The sequence below is a fragment of the Chiloscyllium plagiosum genome, chromosome 24, assembly GCF_004010195.1.
Source record: "Chiloscyllium plagiosum isolate BGI_BamShark_2017 chromosome 24, ASM401019v2, whole genome shotgun sequence".
Classification (NCBI taxonomy): Eukaryota; Metazoa; Chordata; class Chondrichthyes; order Orectolobiformes; family Hemiscylliidae; genus Chiloscyllium; species Chiloscyllium plagiosum.
In genome coordinates this window covers 26,568,928-26,590,901 of record NC_057733.1, presented here as the reverse complement: position 1 = coordinate 26,590,901, position 21,974 = coordinate 26,568,928, and the positions used below count along the sequence as shown (strand labels likewise).

General features: G+C 38.7%; 1 protein-coding gene across 7 annotated transcripts in view; it reads right to left on the bottom strand.

Annotated features, from left to right (window-relative positions):
• Nucleotides 1-7,075: 7,075 nt before the first annotated feature.
• The window catches only part of tnrc6c1 (trinucleotide repeat containing adaptor 6C1), a 75,418-nt gene continuing 60,519 nt past the window's right edge, over nt 7,076-21,974 (bottom strand). For all 7 annotated transcript variants that reach the window (XM_043714634.1, XM_043714635.1, XM_043714636.1 and 4 more), the window contains 4 exons: nt 19,942-20,142; nt 18,887-18,957; nt 17,241-17,380; nt 7,076-10,646 (listed from right to left, as the gene is read on the bottom strand). In XM_043714634.1, coding sequence (XP_043570569.1) covers nt 10,286-10,646; nt 17,241-17,380; nt 18,887-18,957; nt 19,942-20,142 — 773 coding nt within the window. In that variant the 3' untranslated portion in view covers nt 7,076-10,285. The remainder of the gene's footprint in view (nt 10,647-17,240; nt 17,381-18,886; nt 18,958-19,941; nt 20,143-21,974) is intronic.

The following is a 21,974-nucleotide window of genomic DNA, read 5'->3' as shown; positions in this document are numbered from 1 at the left end:
GATCTCTTTGTGGTTCTAAACTGCCAGATTCAGAGATGTACAGCACAGAAATAGACCCTTTGGTCTAACTCGTTCATGCCAACCAGATATCCTAAATTAATCTAGTCCCATTTGCCAGCACTTGGCCTATATCCCTCTAAACCCTTCCTTTTCATATACCCATCAAGATGCCTTTTAAATGCTGCAATTGTACCAGCCTCCACCACTTCCTCTGGCAACTCATTTCACACATGCACCAGTTCTGCGAGAAAAGGTTGCCCTTAGGTTCCTTTTAAATGTTTCCCCCTCACCCCAAACCTATGCCTTCTAGTTCTGGACTCCCCCAACCCAAGGAAGAGACCTTGTCTATTTACCCTATCCATGTCCCTCATGATTTTATAAACCTCAGCCTCCAATGATCCAGGGAAAACAGCCCCAGCCTATTCAGCCTTAAATATATTTAATGATGCAGGCTTGATTGACCTCAGCAATAAAGAATCCCACAAATTCACTCCCCAGCAGAAGTTCCTCCTCATCTCGGTCTTCAGTGTGCAACTTCTTCTTCTGAGAAGATGCTCTATGGTCCTGGACCTTCCCAAAAGGGGAAACCACCTCCCTCCATTCACTCCAAGTTCCCTAAGCATCTTTCAATAAGGTTGCCCCTCATTCTTCTAAATTCCAATGACCACAGGCTCACCCAATCTTCATAAGACAGTCCTTCCTTACCCATTAACAGCTAATGAACCTTCACTGGACTGCCTCATTGCCAGTGTATCTATCCTTAGATTAGAGGCCCAACAATGTTCACAGTATACCAGTGGTGATCTGACTTGTGACTTTTCTAATTTTTTTGCAAAACCCTTCTACTTTTATACTCCACTATCTTTGAAATAAAAGAGAAAAAACATCATTTGCCTTCCCTATTACCTGAATTTGGATGTTAGATTTTTATGCTTCCTGCATAAGGACTCCAAAATCCTTCTGTTCTGTAGCTTTCTGCAGTCTTTCCCCATTTAAATAATATTCAACTCCTCTATTCTTCCTTTTAAAGTGCAAGAACTTTTTTTTTCCACATTATATTCCATCTGCCAAGTTTTTACCCACTTGCTTATTCTGTCCATATCCCCCTGTGGATGTTGTGCTATCCTCATCACATGCCTTCCCAACTATTTTTGTGAATCCCCAAACTTGCCTTTGTGCATTCACTTTCCTCATTCAAGTAATTAGTATTGGTATGGACCAGGCCAGGCCCCCTCAAAATATTTTAAGAATGTAGCTCAGACCCTAACTTTGTTTTAGGCAAATGTAAGGTGGATCTCCCAGGAGTTATGCAACTGGCCAAACCACACAGCTTCAAGTAAAACAGAATTTATTACACCATATGGTAGAAACACAAACAAAATAGAATTTAGACTAACTATTGGAAAACCCAACCAACTTGACCCTGCACCTTAATAAAGGAGCTGTTCCAATTTCCTGCAATATTCCATAAACATAGCCCTTGGCATAAGTTAAATTCAAACACAGGTTCTTACAAACAGGATAGATGTCAGAGAGAAAGTTCAGGCAAGACCTCTTTTCACTGTAGCTGCATCTGTTACCAGCAGTGCTCTAACTGCTAGAACTAAACCAAACAAGAATCACCCTGAACTGGGAGAACTGGCTGCTTCCTTTTTATTGTACAAGTGTTTTTAAAAACACTAAAAGCATTTTACCTGATTGCTACCTTGGGCAGTATGTTGGCCATTAAGCATAGACCCCAAAACTCAGACAAATTGGAACATCTGCGTTTTACAACCCCTCTTGAAGGACAACATAACCTTGTTAAAGGAGCAGCATTGTCACAATATACAAATAATTGTGGCTCCAGTATTGGTTTTCTCAGGCTCTCCACTATTTTCAGTTTACTACCTTGAAAATACCCCTCTTATCTGAACATCGTCTTCTATTTTCTAGTTAATCCTCTATCCATGCTAACATACAACATCCAACACCATGAGCTCTTATTAAAGTAGCCTAATTGTGGTATCTTCCCAAATATCTTCTGAAAATCCAAATATACAACTACTGCTCTCCTTTTATCTGACCTGCTTGTAACCTCTTCAAAGAATTCTGGTAAATAGGTCAGGCATGATTTCCCCCTCATGAAGCCGTGCTGATTCTGCTTGATCATCTTAAGTATGTCTAAAAGCTCTATTGCAGCCATTATACTAGATTCTAGGATTTTGCCAATAACAGACGTCAAACTGACTGGCATATAGATATTTTGTGTTTTGTCTCCTTTTCTTAAAAATGAATGTAACACTGTTACATTTCAATCCTCTGACATTTCCAGTATCTGAATGTTTGGATGATTATGACAATTGCATCCACTATATCTGTAGCTACATTATTTCACATCCTAGGTTGCGTACAGGGCACTTTTCAGTCTTTAGATCCGTTGGCTTCTCTAGCACTTTTTCTCCAGTGATAGTGTATTTATTTTCTCTCCTCCTTTGCCTGCAGCAGATTTGGTAATTTTGGAATCTTTAAGTAGTTCCTACCATAAAGATGCAAAGTATTTATTTCACTCCTCTGCCATTTCTTGGTTCCTCACTGCAATTTCCTCAGCCACATTCTCTAAGGGGCCGATATTCACTTTGATTTCACTCTTTTTTAAACACACAGAATTTCTTGCCATCTATCTTAATATTACTTTCAAGTTTACCCTCAAAGTTTACCTTCTCCACCTATTATTTTTTGGTCACCTTTTTGCTTTTGAAACTTTCCCAATCCTCTGGCCTACCACTAACCTTTGCACGTTGTACAGGTTTTCATTCAACTTGATGTTGTTCTTAACTTGCTTGGTTAGCGGTTGTTGGCTCACCCCCTTCTGAGAATACTTCTTTGCTGGGAGCCATGAACCATTTTCTTAAAATTCTGCCATTATTCCTCAACCTCTGTTAGGGACAAAAAAAAAACTGCAGATGCTAGAATGTAAGGTAGACAGGCAGAAGGCTGGAAGAACACAGCAAACAAGCCATCCAGCATTAGGAAGTAGAGAAATCGACGGGAGGAATGAACTGACTGGACTTCCTAGTCACCGGACATTTTAATTCCCCTTCCTACTCCCTTTCTGACATGACCATTCTTGGCCTTCTCCATTGCCACAACAAACCAAACCACAAATTGGAGGGTTAACACCTTATCTTCCACCTGGGCAGTCTACAGCCCAGAGGACTCAATATAGAGTTCTCCAATTTTAAATAGCCTCCCTTCCCAGCCTGTCCCCATCCCTTCCACTCCTCCCAGCCACCTGCTGGATTCATTCCTCCCTGACCAACCAGGTCATACCCTCTGCCCGTCTTAACCTATCCCCACTTCACTACCTGCCCCCACCACCCCCTACACCCAACCCCAGTCCTGAAGAAGGGTACGCCCGAACCTTCGACTTCTGCACCTCCTGATGCTGCCTGGCTTGCTGTGTTCTTCCAGCCTCCTGCCTGTCTTCATTGTTCCTCAACCGTCATGGCTAAATTCCTTTCCCAGTCCACTCCAGCCAGCTCTTCCCTTATTCCTTTGTGATTAGGTTATTTCAACTTAAGAGTTATTTTCATCTCAAGTTGCTCCCTCTCAAACTGAATATTAAATTCGACCATGCTGCTTCCTAGGGAGATCTTTTGCTCTGACATAATTTATTGAACCTGCTTTATGACACAACAGATCCAAAATAGCTTGATCCCTGGCTCGATGAACATATTGCTCAAGAAAACTGTGTGAACATACACTGATTTCTTCTTAGCTACCTCTTCCAATCTGACTGTCCCAATCTACAAGATTAAAGTCACCTATAATTAATATACTGCCTTTGTTACATCACCTCATTATCTTATAATTTATTTTCTGTTCCACCTAATACCTACTTGTAAGATTACACGTATCAGTTGCTTCCCTGCCTTTTTGTTTCTTGCCTCCTCTGTAGGGATCCACCTTCCAATTCAAAATAATTTTTTGCCACTGTACTTATGCCATCCTGTACCAATAATGCTTCACCAAAACCCTTTCTTTCCTGCTTGTCCTTTCAAAAATTCACATACCAAAACATTTGGTTTCCAACTTTGATTTCCTTTTGATCGTGTCTCAATAAAACATAGGTATTTATGAAGAAACTGAACACACCAGAAATATTCAACAGCAGCATGTCCCTGATGGTCCTACGTTATTTTGAAATATACATCATTGTGAATTATACTTATTTATATAACAAACAATCATTTGATTTTTTAAATTATTTCAATGGAGTTTAATCCTTCAACAATTTAAAAATGCTTCATCGGTCTGGAAAAGTCAATGTTCTAACAGATATCTTATCAAGAGCACAATGAAGGAAATTGAATGCTGTTACGTGAGCAGACTTAAGTATTAACTACTGTAAGGTTGCATTGGAAGTGTTGAACATAATTTTTATGGGAACTGAAAATGCCTCATACATTTCTATTCTTTAGGAAGGTATTACAAAAGATGCGATTTATATATAATTGTCTTTTCAATCTACAGATTTCAAAGAAATTTGGGGATTTTGTTTTGCCATATATTTCAAAATTGTTCAAATTATTATGTACAAATTTAACTTATTTTGTGTAATAAACTGGTTTTATTGTTAAAATCAAATACAAAGCCATGTGTTCTTATGTTTCAGTGAAAGACCACCATGCTATATTTTTTAAAAAAAGGGATGATTTATCAAGCCAAATTTCTGTCTGGGATCTGACTTGCCCAATATTAACATAAACTGTAATTAAAAGAACCCTTGACTCCCCGATTTCTTCAGCATTAAGCACAAACTTTCCTTGGACCATATTGTCAAGTTACTTTAAAACCAATGTTTTACTATTCCATTATGGCACACTGATGTTTATATAATGACCCTGATTTTTTGGATGCTTTCTATAAAATAGAATATACCTTTGTTTAATCACCTGTGTGTATAGGTACAATTTGATAATAGGCATTTAACGAGTGGTGGGTGGAACGATGGGTTGACAAAACAACAGGGAATCTGAAGGCCCATAAAGTCCATTATCTGCTTCATTATATTCTTTGAACCCAGCTACATAGAACCTTACTAGATCTCTGGATTAATAGTCCAGTGTTAATACCACTACCTAGATAACAGTCTAAATTTTGCCGTCATTGCCAAGCAATGGTGCTCCCTATGGCTTCAAAGAAAACTGCCTCCCAAAGATCTAGTGATCTCTGCCATTGTTTTACCCATTACTCAACAGCTGTTTAACTCGGGAGCCAAGTCAAAGGAATGCCTTGGGATGTAGTTGCAATGGTATCACCAAGTAAGCAAATTAGCAAACAAACATGGCTGAAATATTCAGCCTGTCAACCTGGAAGATAAAATTGCAAGGCATGTCAGGTTTGAAAGCTCCAATGTTTTTAGACATATTTTAGGCACAAATCTTCTCTATTGCTAAGAATGTCCAAGTATACCTGAGAAAACTTCTCCCTTTCCAAGGATACCTGACCACCTTAACTGTAACTGCTTCCCAACCTCCCCCACAAAAAGTGCTTCAGGATCACATCCATAGGGGCACCTTATCTCTCCAAAAGGGTACTGTGGCTATCCAAACAAATTAGGAAAGTTCAGACCAGCTTTCACAGGTTCAATGTGCACACTGAATTCCATGCAACAGTGATGCCACAACTCCACTCCACTCTGGCTAGCTGCCTCCATAGACATTCACAAAACAACCTGGCAGTAATTTGCTCCTACACTGTCCTGATTACACCTCTGCTCCTGTGCAGTGTTTGGGATTGGAATGTGTGATTTCAAACTACCTACACTATTTCACTACAATGAAATGCTCTCTGTCATAGCAAAAATTTGGGCCCTAAGCATTTTTAGTTTCCTAGTTGGCAGGTTGAATATTTCAGCAATGATTTGTTGCTAATTCGTTTATTTGCTGATACCATTGCAGCTACATCCAAGACATTCCTTTGACTTGGCTCCTGAGTTAAACAGCTGTTGAGAATAGGGTAAAACAATGGCAGATCTTTCGGGGCAGTTTTCTTTGAAGTCATAGGGAGCACCATTGCTTGGCTGCTGACCGCAGAATTTAGTCTATTATCTCGGTAGTGGGATTAACACTGGACTATTAATCCAGAGATCTAGTAAGGTTCTATGGACCTCGGTTCAAAATACGTAATGGCAGATAATGAATATTTAATTCAATAGAAATATGGAATTAATTGTCTAATGATGACCATGAAACTATTGCTGATTTTTGGAAAAAACCCAAATGATTCACTAATATTCTTAATGGAAGGAAACTGCTAGCTTTACCTGGTCTCGTCCATGTGACTTCAGTCTCACTTCAATGCGGTTGACTTCTAACTACCTGCTGGGCAATTAGGGACTGGAAATAAATGCTAGTTTAGCTAGTGACACCCACATGCCATGAATGAATAAAACAAAAATTTGTACAATGAATCCAGATAGATAGTTTATCTCAATCCCACAGTTGCATAAACTCCTTGTCCTATTTTATTACAGGATTAAGCAAAAACGCCTTGTTATTTTACATTTAATACAATTTCACTGAAAAGATAATTGTAAAATCTCATAGCAATACAACTTTGCCAACCATATCCATATTAAAAAATTGTACACTGCTGCCCAAATTTGATTAAATGACAATAATCATGCTGAGCATTAATTTGCAGATTATAAATGATCATTCAAAATAGAACTCTGCATTCGTCTGTAATTTTATTCATATGCACCTATTTGCTCTTGCCTAATTACTTCAAGATTATTAAAATACATTCAATTCTAAATAGGGAAAACTTTTTTTTAAACCAATGGACCAGAGTATATGGCTAAGTATGTTTATATCCTTAGAGGTCAACTCAAAATGAATTCTGGTCTTGTACTATACTTATACACAGCATTGCTTGGTGTTTATTGATAATAATGCATTTCCAATGCAAAACATCATTCCAGTTGTGTGTTCAAAAACAAAAATTCTGCTGTAAAATCCAATGCTTAACTTATAGGAGTTAATAGCTCAAATGTGGCAAGCAAAAGCATATAGCTTGAAGAGGTAAATGGAGGCGTAATCTTTTATTCATTGTTGATTCAATAATACATACTCTACCAGCAAAAATGAAAATATGTTTTAACATTACAAGGTGAAAACTTGATTTGGACGAATATTTGCTGCACAAAGTATGCACGCACAATGGTTGTCACAACTTTTCAATGCTCTGGCTTGTGTCAGTTCTGTTGCTTGTTCTGTTATAAGGAAACATGCAAAGGGAGGGGTATCCATTAAAGTAAACAAAATGGATCAAACTTGTTTACTTATGTGGGTGAATCCAAATCAAGCTTTAATTTCAAATGCATTTAAACATCCAAATGTTTCACCTGAAAAATCCTTGTTTCTCTGAACATTTGTTTTTATTTGTCATTTAATTAAGCTAATTGTGCTTTGTTATCTCAACAAAGTAAAGTTTGGACAGTTTCTTTAAAAAACAAGTTCCACTTTTTAACAAAATCACAAATTCCTCTTAGTGCTGGAGGTGGCATTGACATTTGATATCTCACATCCATACTGAACACTTCCATTGGGCTCTGAAACTGCTTAAAAGTGAGTAACTAATTTCAAATTACAACAGTGCTTTGACATAACATATCTCTAATAGAGTTTGAACCCTAGCAGATTATATACAAAAGCCTTTTATATACAGCAATCTAATTCTTCAAAACAAATTTCAAGGTGAGCAAACCTCCATGAATCATTTGGCAGGTTAGGATAGTCAAATTTCACAATGTGCACTGAAACCCAAAACAAATGCCACCTTTTTTTTTCCAAAAAAGGAGGTGCAGCCAAAATTCTTCATTAACACTTCCAATAGCAATCTGGTATTAGAAGTATAATTCCTCTTCAAATCAGACCACACAAATTTGGAATGCTGGTGTTACTTTGCAGTTACAAATTAAATCTCAGTTAATCACAGGGTTTTGTATAGGCTGCACTTGACAAGCAAGTGGGTGGATATAAATTGCCAACACACATATAATATATATACATATACACACACACACAAACACACACACACACACACACACATACATACACTGGTACCAGACCAGGGCGTCAAACTCATGGAATGGTTTGATGATTAGTTTAAATTGGGGAATTTTATCAATAGACTTTCAACATAGCACTATATACTTCGGGAAAAAAGGTTTCCTAAATTGGTTTAAAAGGTTTGTTTCTGATGTAGTTTATTAAGTATTCACCATTTAATGTTTCAGAGCCACTTAGAGCACCATCTTTATAGAGCTGATGGGGCAACCTCTTTAGTAAACCGAGTATATCCAGTTAATGCAATACATCATGGTAATCTGCTACCTCAGAGTAAACAATGAATAGAACAGGAAAGCAGCTTAACCACAACATACTGACTCTTTAGGATCTGCTCAGTGTAAGTGAATGAAAATTATCCTTCATTTCAAACAGATAATGCATTAATTGATCTTGTTCAACTGCAAGGGAACAAAACCTGCAAATGATAGTTCTCAAGAAGCCCAACAAAGCAATCTTCTGTGCATATGTTTTACAATCACATTCTATGAGGAGAAAATGTTAAAAGCCACCAACTTTAAAAACAAAACTTGGATTATCAACATTTATAAATCAAAGGCAAAAATGAAATAACACAGACGTTCATACCCATTTCCGCCTCCGCACCCCCCCCCCCCCCCACAACCCCCTAAATCTTTAAAGTCAGGCTTTTTCTACAACTCAAGACTATTTTCGGCTTGGAATATACATAATGGCAATGAGATGTAAATACCTTCTGAGAAGAAACAAGTAAATACACTCTACTAAAATCCAGGAAAAACAAAGTCTTGAACCCATTTGTGCATAGTTCATGATCCTCTAAACCAGCTTTTCACTTGCCAACAACAGCTCGATAAAACCAATAAAAACCTATCCAAAGTTAATGCACAAGTTACCTGATCAAAGCAGGCTGGGACAAGGAGAGTTTTTACAGTAACATACTGTAAAGTATGTTAGTCCATTGTCTTTAACACAATCAAAAGCATTGATTTCTTTTTAAAACATAAAGCATTTCATAAAGCACTCTTCAAACATTGTTGTGTCCATTATTTGGTAAATAAGTAACTGCTACAGAATAAACAGGTATTTTCTTCTTTTCTTCAGTGCTAGAGGTTGGGTTAAAATACATGAAATGGCGTGGAGTAGCTCCCCAGAAAATTCAGGCCTTCCTGAGACATCATCCACTGTGTGCAAGAAAGTGAGCAAACATTTACGAAGGAAAAAATACACAACAATGGCCAAAAAAATACAACACTGTTCATTCCCAGAGTTCTGAAGTAGCACATCTTCATTCTGAAAATAGGTTTTGATGGAAGAGTAACTGTCCTTTTTTCATTTTATTTTTCCTTTTTCTAAAGTTCCGAAAAGTTTGTAAACAGGAGGATACCAGACATAGGCACCTCCAAATCAGTCACAAAAATTTGCAGTCCAAGTGCTTCCCCTTGCCTGCTTGCAGGCTGGGTCCGCTCTATTGTGTAGCTATGGCCACAGTTCAACTAGAGCATTTTTAAAATTTTTTTAAATTTTATACTCTGAAAGAAAACTGGTGCAATACTCCTGTAATAATTCTCTTGCATTAGTCCACAAAAAAGCCACTAAAGGTAGGTATACACATCATCTCCAGAGCATACACTGTTTAAGAGCGTCCTTGAGTAAACATTTACACATGAATTGCTGCTGGCCCCCTTTGTAAGATTAGCTGGAGGGGCTGCATACACTCAGTGCAAAGTTAGAAGCTAATAATTTGACTGACAAGCAAATAAAAGCATATACTGTATAAAGAAAGAAAAACACACTGATTTCATACACACTCATACATCTGAATCCTCTCTCTCTCTCTCACACACACACACAAACAAACCTTTTTTTGTTTGAGCCTATTTGTGATGACAACATCTTGGAAGTGTAAATTAGACGGTTTTCACATTTCATTATTGGCCTGCTTGATTCAAGTATTTGTGTTGATATGTTTTTGGGATCAAACGAAATAATGAAAGCAAGGGTAATGTGCATACTAAACCCAGGCTCACAAAAGTAGACTTTTCCATGCCCCTTTCCCTCCCTCCCTCCCATTTCCCTGCCCACCCTCCATACCCAACCAAAAAAGGTTGTGGATCAAGGGTCAATATGATGCCCAAAATTGGGTTGTTTAGTGCTGATTGTTAGCTCCACAAGATAGTCAGTTTTCCCTACATGGATTCTCCACTGAGAAGGTCACCAGGGAGCAAGGTGTTTATAGGCGTAGGGCTGCCAATTACTCTGGTATCATCACTGTTTGGAGGCCCCCAGAGGCTGCTGGAGTATTGGGGGACACCACTCCATAGAAGGTCATTTGCTCCTTTCCCACTCAGGCTTGTAGTATTCCAGTGACCCAGGTCATTGCGGACCAATCCGTGAGAGTTGGTGCTTGACCCAAGTCGGCTCTGATTGGTTCCTGTGTTAGACTGCCAGCTAGAGGTCTGTGTCAGTGTTTGACCTTGTGCAAAGAAACGGTTAACTTCCTCGTCACTAGCAAATTCAGCGAGGATGGTAGTGTTTCCCAGAACGCACCTGGTTAAAAAAAGGAGAGTTGAGCATGAGAGACGAAGTTGAATTAACTTTTCTGAAAAACTTTGAATGACACTATTCATGACTTATTTATTTAAGACAGGTTTTACATAACTCAACCCCCTTTCAAAATACACATCATCTTTCCGATAGGAAAGAGACCAGAATTGCACGCAATATTCTAACAGTGGCCTAACCAATGTCCTGTACAGCCACAACATGACCTCCCAACTCCTGTACTCAATACTCTGACCAAAAAAGGAAAGCATACCAAACGCCTTCTTCACTATCCTATCTACCTGCGACTCCACTTTCAAGGAGCTGTGAACCTGCACTCCAAGGTTTCTTTGTTCAGAAACACTCCCTAGGACCTTACCATTAAGTGTATACGTCCTGCTAAGACTTGCTTTCCCAAAATACAGCACCTTGCATTTATTGGAATTAAACTCCATCTGCCACTTCTCAGCCCATTGGCCCATCTGGTCAAGATCCTGTTGTAATCTGAGGTACCCCTCTTCGCTGTCCACTACACCTCCAATCTCGGTGCCATCTGCAAGCTTACTAACTGTACCTCTTATGCTCGCATCCAAATCATTTATGTAAATAACAAAAAGTAGAGGACCCAGCACCAATCCTTGTGGCACTCCACTGGTCACAGGCCTCCAGTCTGAAAAACAACCCTCCACCACCACAACCCTCCGTCTTCTACCTTTGAGCCAGTTCTGTGTCCAAATGGCTAGCTCTTCCTTTTTCCGTGAGATCTAACCTCGCTAACCAGTCTCTCATGGAGAACCTTGTCAAACACCTTACTGAAGTCCATACAGATCACATTTACTGCTCTGCCCTCATCAATCCTCTTTGTTACTTCCTCAAAAAACTCAATCACGTTAGTGAAACATGATTTCCCATGCACAAAGCCACGTTGATTATTCCTAATTACTCCTTGCCTTTCCAAATACATGTACATCCTGTCCCTCAGGATTCCCTCCAACAACTTGCCCACTATCGATGTCAAGCTCACTGGTCTATAGTTCCCTGGCTTGTCCTTACCACCCTTTTTAAACAGTGGCACCACGTTAGCCAACCTCCAATCTTCCGGCACCTCGCCTGTGACTATCGATGATATAAATATCTCAGCAAGAGGTCCAGCAATCACTACTCTAGCTTCCCACAGATCAGGTCCTGGGGACTTATCCACCTTTAACCGTTTCAAGACATCCAAGCACCTCCTCCTCTCTAATATGGACATTTTTCAAGATGTCACCATCTATTTCCCGACATTCTATATCTTCCATGTCCTTTTCCACAGTAAATACTGATGCAAAATATTCATTTAGTATCTCCCCCATTTTCTGTGGCTCCACACAAAGGCTGCCTTGCTGATCTTTGAGGAGCCCTATTCTCTCCCGAGTTATCCTTTTGTCCTTAATATATTTGTAAAAACCCTTTGGATTCTCCTTAATTCTATTTGCCAAAGCTATCTCATGTCTCCTTTTTTGCCCTCCTGATTTCTCTCTTAAGTATATTCCTACTGCCTTTCTACTCTTCTAAGGATTCACTCGATCTCTCCTGTCTATACCTGACATATGCTTCCTTCGTTTTCTTAACCAAAACCTCAATTTCTTTACTCATTCAGCATTCCCTATACCTACCAGCCTTTTCTTTCACCTTAACAGGAATATACTGTCTCTGGACTCTCATTATCTCATTTCTGCAGGCTTCCCATTTTCCAGCCGTCCCTTTACATGCAAACATCTGCCCTCAATCAGCTTTTGAAAGTTCTTACCTAATATCTAATTCCTCCAATTTAGAACTTCAACTTTTAGATCTGGTCTATTCTTTTCATTCATATTTTAAAACTAATAGAATTATGGTCACTGGCCCCAAAGTGCTCCATCACTGATTCCTCAGTCACCTGCGCTGCCTTATTTCCCAAGAGTAGGTCAAGTTTTGCACCTTCTCTAGTTGGTACATCCACATACTGAATCAGAAAATTTTCTGGAGGATCTTGACAGGGTTGCAGGATTTGAGCTGTAGGGAGAGGTTGAATAGGTTGGGGCTGTTTTTCCTGCAGTGTCTGAGGCTGCGGGGTGACCTTATAGAAGTTTATAAAATCACAAGGAGCATGAATAGGACAAATAGACAAAGTCTTTTCCCTGGGGTAGGGAGTCCAGAACTAGACAGCATAGGTTTAGGGTGAGAGGGAAAAGATATAAAAGGGACCTAAGGGGCAATCTTTTCATTCAGAGGGTGGTACGTGTATGGAATGAGCTGCCAGAGGAAGTAGTGGAGGCTGGTACATTTGCAACATTTAAAAGGCATCTGGATGGGTATATAAATAGAAAGGATTTGGAGGGATATGGTCCAGGTGATGGCAGGTGGGACTAGATTGGGTGGGATATTTGGTCAGCCTGAATGAGTTGGATCGAAGTGTCTGTTTCTTTGCTGTACATCTCTATGACTCTAATTAAATGATAACTGAAATTAAGATACAATCTTAAACATAGAGAATATACCTACTGTACAATTTGAACTGGAATTTTTAGTTTTCTATGTGAAGTATACATATTTCAGTTTCTTTATTATATGCCTACAACAAATCTATGACTTGTTATCCCATGACAGTTTAAATACTGCTGTATTAAGGAAGTTGATTTAAGCTTTGTGACTTTTAATAAAATGGTATTGAGGGTGTTAAGTCATTCTAATTCTGCTTACATTGGTTTTCAAACATAATGGTATGCAGGGGGCACAGAGTCAGCAGACAATACCTGACCAAGAGGGAGATTGAATGTCGGAGTGAATTTGGTGCAGATGGGAAAGAAGTACTTAAGAAAGGTTTATTGCAATTTTAAAAAATGGATTTAGTATCAGTTGAACTTTTCAGTACTAGGAAGGCTTTATTCAAAGTTGTAATGTTTATTCAGATTTTTTTCAAGCCGTAGCAAGTTATCTAATGAATAAAGGAATGGCAGGCTGCTTTAATCTCAGGCATGCATACCTCCTGTGCTTTGTGTGAACTCCGGGATGTTTCCAATATTCTGGATAACGATTTATGCAGGAAGTGCCATCAGTTGCAGTAGCTGGCACCATTACAATGCATATGAGACTGAGAGTGATGTGGATAGCATTTTATAGATGGCATGACTCTACAGCTTAACAGTATGTGGGAAAGTAGACAATGGGTGACCTATGGGCATGCTCTCCGATCAGCCTACAGTGCTGTACAGAGAATTTTCAAGTAAGATTGGAAGAGCAACAGTGATAGGCAGTTTGATAGGCTAGGAAGCAGAGAGGCTTCTGTGGCTGCAGACTTGAATCAAGGATAGTGTGTTGCCTCTTTGGTGCTAGGATAAAGGTTGTCATGGAAATGCTTCACACGACGCTGGGGGAGGGAGGGTGAACAACTACAAGTTATGGCCCACGTTAGAATCAACAAATTCGGTTGAAAAGTGGACATGGTTCTGTAATCAGAATTTAGGGAGTTAGACAGCAAGATAACAAAGACCACAAAATCACTGGGTTGTTCCCAGTGGCACATGCAAGTGAGTATAGAAATGGAAGGAGAAGACAGATGAATTATGGCTGGGAAGTTGGTGTAGGAGGGAGGGTTTTAGATTCTTGGGACATTAGACTTGGTTCCTGGGGGAAGATCTGACCTATATTAGCCAGATGCATTGCACCTGAACAAAGTCAGGACTGAGTTTCTTGTTAAATGCTTTGCCAGTGCTTCTCGGAAGGGTTTAAATTAACTTGGTTGTGGTATGGGACAAGGAGATAACAGAAGAATGCCAAGATGTGCAGACTACCAGAACATATAGATAGCACTAGAGTAGAGAAAAGTAAGTTAATAGGTGGGGTCAGTGTAAGGGAGAAAGTAATCAAATCTAAATCAGGGCTACTGTGCGTGCATGTGAATGCAAAGTTTGTAAATATGATTACTGAGTTGGAGATGTATGTTGTCAAGAGGAAATATGATGTAGTTTTGAGAGAGATTTGGCTTATGAAAAGATTAAGAATGAGAGATCCCACATATAAAGTAATTAGTAAGAAAAGAGCAAGTGGTATGAGGGAAATATATTTTTTTGCAGCATATGGCTAGGATCTACTGTCTGAGTGTGGTGGAGGCAAGTTCCATCGAGGCATTCAAAAAAGACTTAGGTGACTATTTGAAAAGGAACAATGTGCAGTATTTTAGGGCAGGAATGGAAGTTAAATATTAATTACAGTATTAATGCAGGAAAATTTAAAAACTGGATGAAGGTGGTACTTTGATTAAAGATAGCCTTACAGCACTGAAGAAAGAGAATGTCCCACTGGGGCCAAGGATATATCAATTTAGCTGGAGTTGATGAATAAAAAAAAAAAGGTGTCATTACATTGTTCGGTATATATTTCGCTCAGTGTTCAGGAATAAATTTGCAAGGATGTTACAAAGAGGAGTGAAAACCATCAGGTAGTTATAACAGGGGCTTTGGGTAGCAGTAGTGTTACAGGCAGAAGGAATTCCTACAATGAATTCATGACAAGGATCAACTAGAAAATACAACTGAGGCCCAGGGTGAACATGAAGAGTTGGGGAAAAAGAAGAAAAGCAAAAATCCAGTATAGAGAGACTGGCAACTATTGCAGAATTTTTGAAAGAATAATAATAAATTGGTGGAGTGGGGGTGCAGCCAGCAGATGAAGTTCAATGCAGCAAAGAAAGAGGTAATATATTTTGGTAGAAAGAATATGGGGCGACAATATAAAAAAAGTGAAAACTCTAAACTGAGTGCAGTTTATACCTGAATGTATAAATGCCTAAGTCATTAAAAGTAACAAGATTAGCTGAGAAAGTTAATACAGTAAATACAGTAGCTCAGGGCTCTACTAATAGAGGCGGAGAATACAGACCAAGGAAGCTGTGGTGATTTTGTATAAGACACAAGGCCAGCCTCAGTTGAAGTACTACTAGTTAGGAAGGATGTGATGGAAGGAGTTGGAAGGGTTGTAAAAACAATTTATGAAAATGGTTCCAGAGGAATCATAGAGTTACAAAGATAGACTGGAGATGCCTTGGACTGCTCTTCTTGAAGAGAAAGCAGATTGGAGACCTGGGTGAAGTATGTATAATCATTCAGGTTCTGGACAGAAGAAACAGGAGAAAACACTCCTCCTCATGAAAAGGACCAAGAATGAGAGCGCACACATGGCACAATTTTTTATTCAACACTGTTCTAATAATTTGAAAAAAATTCATTATTGCACTTTTTTTTTTAGTCAGTTACTGTTCTGACAGCTGCATAGGGATCAACGGATGTCGGTGGTGGAATTTCTAAATGTTGACGTCTCAACTACAGAGGAACCTCGATTATCCGAACGAGATGGGCAGGCACTATTTCATTCGAATAATTGATTATTTGGTTAATCGATTCAATGCCCCTCCTCTGGAGCTCAGAGTTTTCTGTTAAGTCTACTCCACATTCAGGAGAGGAGACTGCAACACACAGAATGCGAGCCGCTGCCTCCAACCTCACCTAACACCACCCCCACCTGCCCCCCCCAGCCCCGTCCAACACTGCACCACAACACCGCCCTCCGCCTGCTCCCACCCACCGTCCAACCCCCGTCTGTGCCAGCCCCATCAGCCACCCTCCCCTCCGGGGCAGCCAGAGTGTAGACCAACAGCAAGACTGCTGCTGCCTTTGTGTGCTAAGTCTCCAAACAGCACGTGTGCGCAGACACACACACACGTGTGCACATGCACGCACACAGACGGACAGAACCTTTTGACAAGTTCCACCTCTGCCCTGTACAGGACAATGTTAGAAAGAATATCTGAGGAAAGGTGTTTTAGGCTTCACCCCTATGTAAAACTCCAGAGAATGTGTGGGAATAGGGAGAGTTGGTGGCAGGTTAGTCATTTAGAGATGGCGCCTGGGCTCCTATCGATGTCCAGGACTGTTCTCGGCAGCATTTCAATGAGCCAAGATAGTTTTTAAATCCCTGTAAACAAAAGGCGTGATGGGTTGAAACAGCTCTTTGATGTAATATTTCTATCGGAACCTAGAGATCTTCTTCGGGTAATCCGATATTTGGATAATTGATATTAGGATAATTGAGGTTCCTCTGTACTTAGCTTGGAGGTTTTCCCCTTCAGAATACAAAATCAGATTCTGTTTTAGACACAATGCTTCCCTAGATTGGCTAGAATGACCCTGCAAAATCAATAAACTAACATCCAAGGTTCAGAAACAGATGTGCACAGGAATTTAGTAAAGGAGATGTTTGAGGAGTATGTTGTGTACATAGCTGGAGGAAGTTAAATGAAAAAAAAAGAGGACTAAGGGGAAGGATAGGAAGTGCATTCTTGACCCCAACCAGAAAAGGTTGACCCATGAGCATGGAGCAGTGAGGTAGCCACCAATGCACGAGTGAAAGTTTAAAGTAAATACACTAAATCAGGGCTAATGACAGGCTGTGGGAATAATCTGAAACTTTTCTTTTCATTTTTATCTGCATTTTCCTAATCTTCAAGAGGCTTGTTTCTGATTTAAACCCAAGGAAAACCAAATTATGACAAAACCTTTTGCTAGAATAATCTAAGACACTTACATGTGCAGAGATTTCTGGGCCTTAGCTGCTTCTTCCTTGGAACTGTAGCGAACCACAGCATTTCCTTGGGTCAGGTTCAGATGGAATGTTATCAATGGACCATGTTGCATGCATAAAGTCCGCAAAGTCGAACCATCGATCTGCAGCAAATAAGTGAACCATCAATACTTGTATTATTTTGAAATCTTCACATGGACAATCATGTCCATAACTTTACAAGTTTGCTTGGCACACAGTTATGGAAGTGACAGGAAATATTTCTTTCACTCAGAGTGGTGGGAATCTGGAACTCAATGCTTATAAAAGTGGCAGAGACAGGAAACCTCATAACATTCAAGCAATATTTAGACATGCACTTGGATTCCCAGACAGACAAGATTATGGGTCAATTACAGGCAAATTGGATTAAAATAGTTAGGTTCATGTTCTTGACCAGTGCAGACTCTGAGGTGAAGGGCCTTTTGCTGTGCTGTAGACCTCTATAATTTAAAACAAATTATTCACAAATAAAACAAAGAATTGCAGATGCTAGAAATCCAAAACAACAAAAGAAAATTGCTAGAAAAACTCGGACTGGCAGCATCTGTGGAGAGAAAGTGGAGCTAATGTTTCAGGCCCAGTGGTTCTTCTGAGTTTCTCCAGCAACTTATGTATTTGTTAATTACTTAAATAGCAGTCGTCATTTAACAAACAAAGACATTTTTAATGTTTAACGAAATTTAAATGAGCTAACTAAAATTACCAATGACCAAACCCTACACCCTGCAGGATCTGAGTGGTTGGTTGAGTAACATTATGGTGATTAATCACATGTGAATAGATTGGCCTCCTGAGTTTTTCCTACTCAGGAAAAATAAAGCACCCATGAGAAAGGAAAATAAACCATTTAATATAACTGCCTTCAGTTGCTCCATTAGATAAATTGTCCCAAGGCTCTAGCAGTCTATGAAGGAGAAAAGCTTTTCGTTGTGGGAATGGGAGTAGAATGGAGAGGAAAGAATACCTGGTCTAGCAATTATATCCTGAGGTTTTACAGAAGCTAAGGATATCATGTGAAACAATGCCAACACCATACTCTCAACTCCTTTTCAGACAGTCATTCAAATAGAGATTTTGAGATTCTCCTTAAGGTTTTGGACTGTGGCTTGAACACATAACTCTGACACAAGAATGTTATGACAGAATTATTGCTATAAGGAGTAATGAATTAAAACAAACTCTACCATTGCAGTTTTTTCATTGTTGTTCATGTCGCATTTTTTTTCCCATTTTGTGTAATCCATATTACCCTAAATGGATGAAAACCTTTTTATTTTCTTCTAATTCTGCAAAATTTCTAGTTGTGAAAGCGATCAGACATAATGGTATCATAAACCTAAATTTTATAAAATATAAAATAAGCTTCATCATAAACTTGGAAATATGTTATAATATGATTATAATGCTATTATGAGACATACATTTAAAGGAATAACTTGATGATTGATTGGATGTTAAATAAATTCTATAAATTCAGTTAAATAGAATTTGGAAATTTTAGATTACTGATTTTCGAGCTCAATTGCAACCAATGGCATTGGCACGAGTGAAATTATTTTCAGTTTACAGTGAAAGAAAGCTACAATCTTCCTCAGTTCAATTGTTACCTGGGGTGTGAGGTTTCGGAGAACCAGCCAGCTATTGTTTCTTCCAGAGCTGTCAGTACTCCAAGCAGAATCTGAAAAGGCAAAAGGTATGTTACATACTTTTAACATTGGAAAAACGATACACTATTCTTCTGGAAGATTTGGATTTCCTCTGTATCCAATGGACTCATGGAGCAAGATGGCACTTCATCTTAAGAAAAGCAATGTGATTTGTTTCTCTGTTCAGTTTTGAGCAAGTTAGTAAAGGTCAAATATGGAACTTACGTATGACTATATTGCTATTGATGATTACTAATTTACTATACTGAATGTCATAAAGGGTCCTGATAAAGGGCAAGGTAATTTCATAGTAATGCAATACCTCTAATGCTAGAATCGAAGGAAACTAGGTAGATTGAATTAAATTTGAAAGGAAGGCACAATACCAAAGTAAATTTTCTTGCTCCAATTGGGAGATTCAGGTCCAAAGTTGAATTTCTGTGCTAATGGGGATTTTTAAAGATTTCCTTTCTGCAAACTTGATTCACTTGCAAAATTAGAAAGCTCAAGTTATACACCTACAAAGCAGAGAGAAAAAAAGAAGTGCTTTAAAGAGAGGAAATTCACTACCAAGTATATACGGGGTTTCCTAATTTCCCTCAATAAGGAATTTTCAATTCTTAAGGTGAAATAACACCTTTCTCCAGGAGTCCTCTGGTTCACTGCTATCAAATGTGTACCACAAACATTATCACAAACTAATATGCGGGATTCCTTGAACCATCAAATATCGAACAATACATGGTATAGAATATAGGAAGTTTTCTGGTTGTGAATTGCCATTTCTTGAAAAATACCTGATCCTCTAATATTTCAAGATCTCAAATTGTTTCAAAATAAAATGCAATTACACAAGATAATCAAGTCAACTGAAACTTGAACCACCATTTTATTATTATGGAAATCGTAACACCTGGAAAATTAAAAGTCATAATGCAGCAGAAATATTAAAATTCAGATAATAAGCAAATTTCAAATGTCTAAGGCACGAGGCATTGCAACAAATCACATCTTACTGGAGGAATAAGAGCTTGGCCAGCTTGAGACAAGTCCGAGTGAACTGACACCCCAGGATGGTGATGGCTTGGTGTTTGTCAGGCCTGGTGGTGGCCTAGTGTTTTTGGATCCTAGCGGCACTTTCCATAATTCATGCGATAGAGATGGTTGAGTTTGAGCAATGGGTCCAGATGACCAAGTGGATTTATCTGTCAGTTTAGCTGAAATGCAAAAAAAAATTCTCCTTTAGACAAATGAAATCTGATTAATAAACATATTTATTTCAATCACAGGTGCACAGCTCTTCAAAATATATAGATTTCTGCATGTGTTTTTAGAGCATTGAATTTACCCTTTCTGCATTGAAAGTCATTTTGAATCTCAAAATACAAAGTCCCTCTAGAAACGTGTAAAGTCTTAGTCTGCTTATTTATATTTGAGATCACGAAGCAACGCATATAACCACAGAACATATTCTAACACACAATACAGTGTAGTACCATTATTCAAAGTTTTAGAAAAGCAGCACCCACTTTACTGTGACTTTTGTTGTTAAGCATTTCAAATGTTCAAACTCTCAATATTGTTAACAAGACCTGTACCATCAAAGAAAAACTGAAAATATTCAGAAGATTCACAAGTCTATCAACACAATTTGTCTTCCTTAATATTTCTGGTATGAGAATATCTAAATGAACACATTTAGATATTGTGCATGTTTTCATACGGCAGGATAAGTTACAACTTCCAAAACAGTTTTCAGATTTATGCAAATGTTCACTGAGAATACTCCATCAAAATCTAGAAGAATATAGCTTGGCACACAAACAAAGTCTCGAAACCCAACCAGAAATATTCACCCAGCCTATGACGAAGACCCCTGGAAAAGGGGATATACACACAAATTCCTAAGTTGTTCTGTCCATGTATCCTGTTTTCACATTAAATCAGGTCACTCAAATCCAAATGGTCCAAAATGCAAATTTCAATGAATGATGGACCAAATTAAACTTCTCTGCTAATCTGTGCAAGCAATTCGAAATTTTGGTTGTACCATTTCTGTTCATAAAAGCAAGTGAACTACAATTCCTGCATTCTCATCATTCTACAAGGCAATGACTGACTGTGGAATGTTGAGAAATGGATTCACTGAACAGGACTTTTCAAAACCACATTTAAAGTAATTTTACACAATCCAGTACTCAATGGACAGCTTCATTAGCTACAAGTGCATATCAGGAATTCACATACACCTTCTCATGAATGGCAAATTGTAGAGACAATGGAATCAAATCTCAAATATTCAACCACCAACACACAACACAATTTCATAAAGATGGTCCTCATGTCCTTTTCAAAGTGAAGCAAGGATTTTGGTGCATTTCAATGCCTTTCTTTTTCAAATTAACAATTTTCTCGACACATTCTGATGGAATGTTCTACAAATTTTATCCATGAGAAACAACTAAAATACAGGAGCGTACATGAAGCAAATGTTGGGACGATAGTATTTGCGAGGAAAAGAATGAGAAAAAGAGCCCAAAGTTGGAGGAAGACAGCAAGCATTCAGATAGAAAATGCACAAAGATAATCCAAGGTGGAGAACGGGAAAAGTTTCTGGCTGTTAGAGCTGCTCCTTTTTTGAGGTACTTTAGGTGTTGGAGGTGATTTCCTCGAATTCCAAGAGCAGCAATTACTGTTTTATATGCTGCTGCATTGTTTTGGAACTTTGGAAAAAAAAGTCAAAACAACAGCAGTTTAAAAGGGAGAAGAGCAGACAAAGGAAGCACGTGGTGAGGACAATGCAGGAGGGAGAGAGAGAGAAAACCTGCACAGTTACTGTCTTTGCTGTTTGAATTCGTGTATCGCTGGACATCGGAGTTCATCTGGGAAAATTAACAAACAGTGAAATTCACAACTAATCTTGGAGGAACTGTTGGGCGAAGTTCACAGCACAGAATCAGATAAGTTAATTGTTGTTTTAAGTCTGTCCGAGAGAAAGGCTGCAGTAGTGGGTACAGTGGATTCTTTCTTGATTATATGTTTTTGGAGA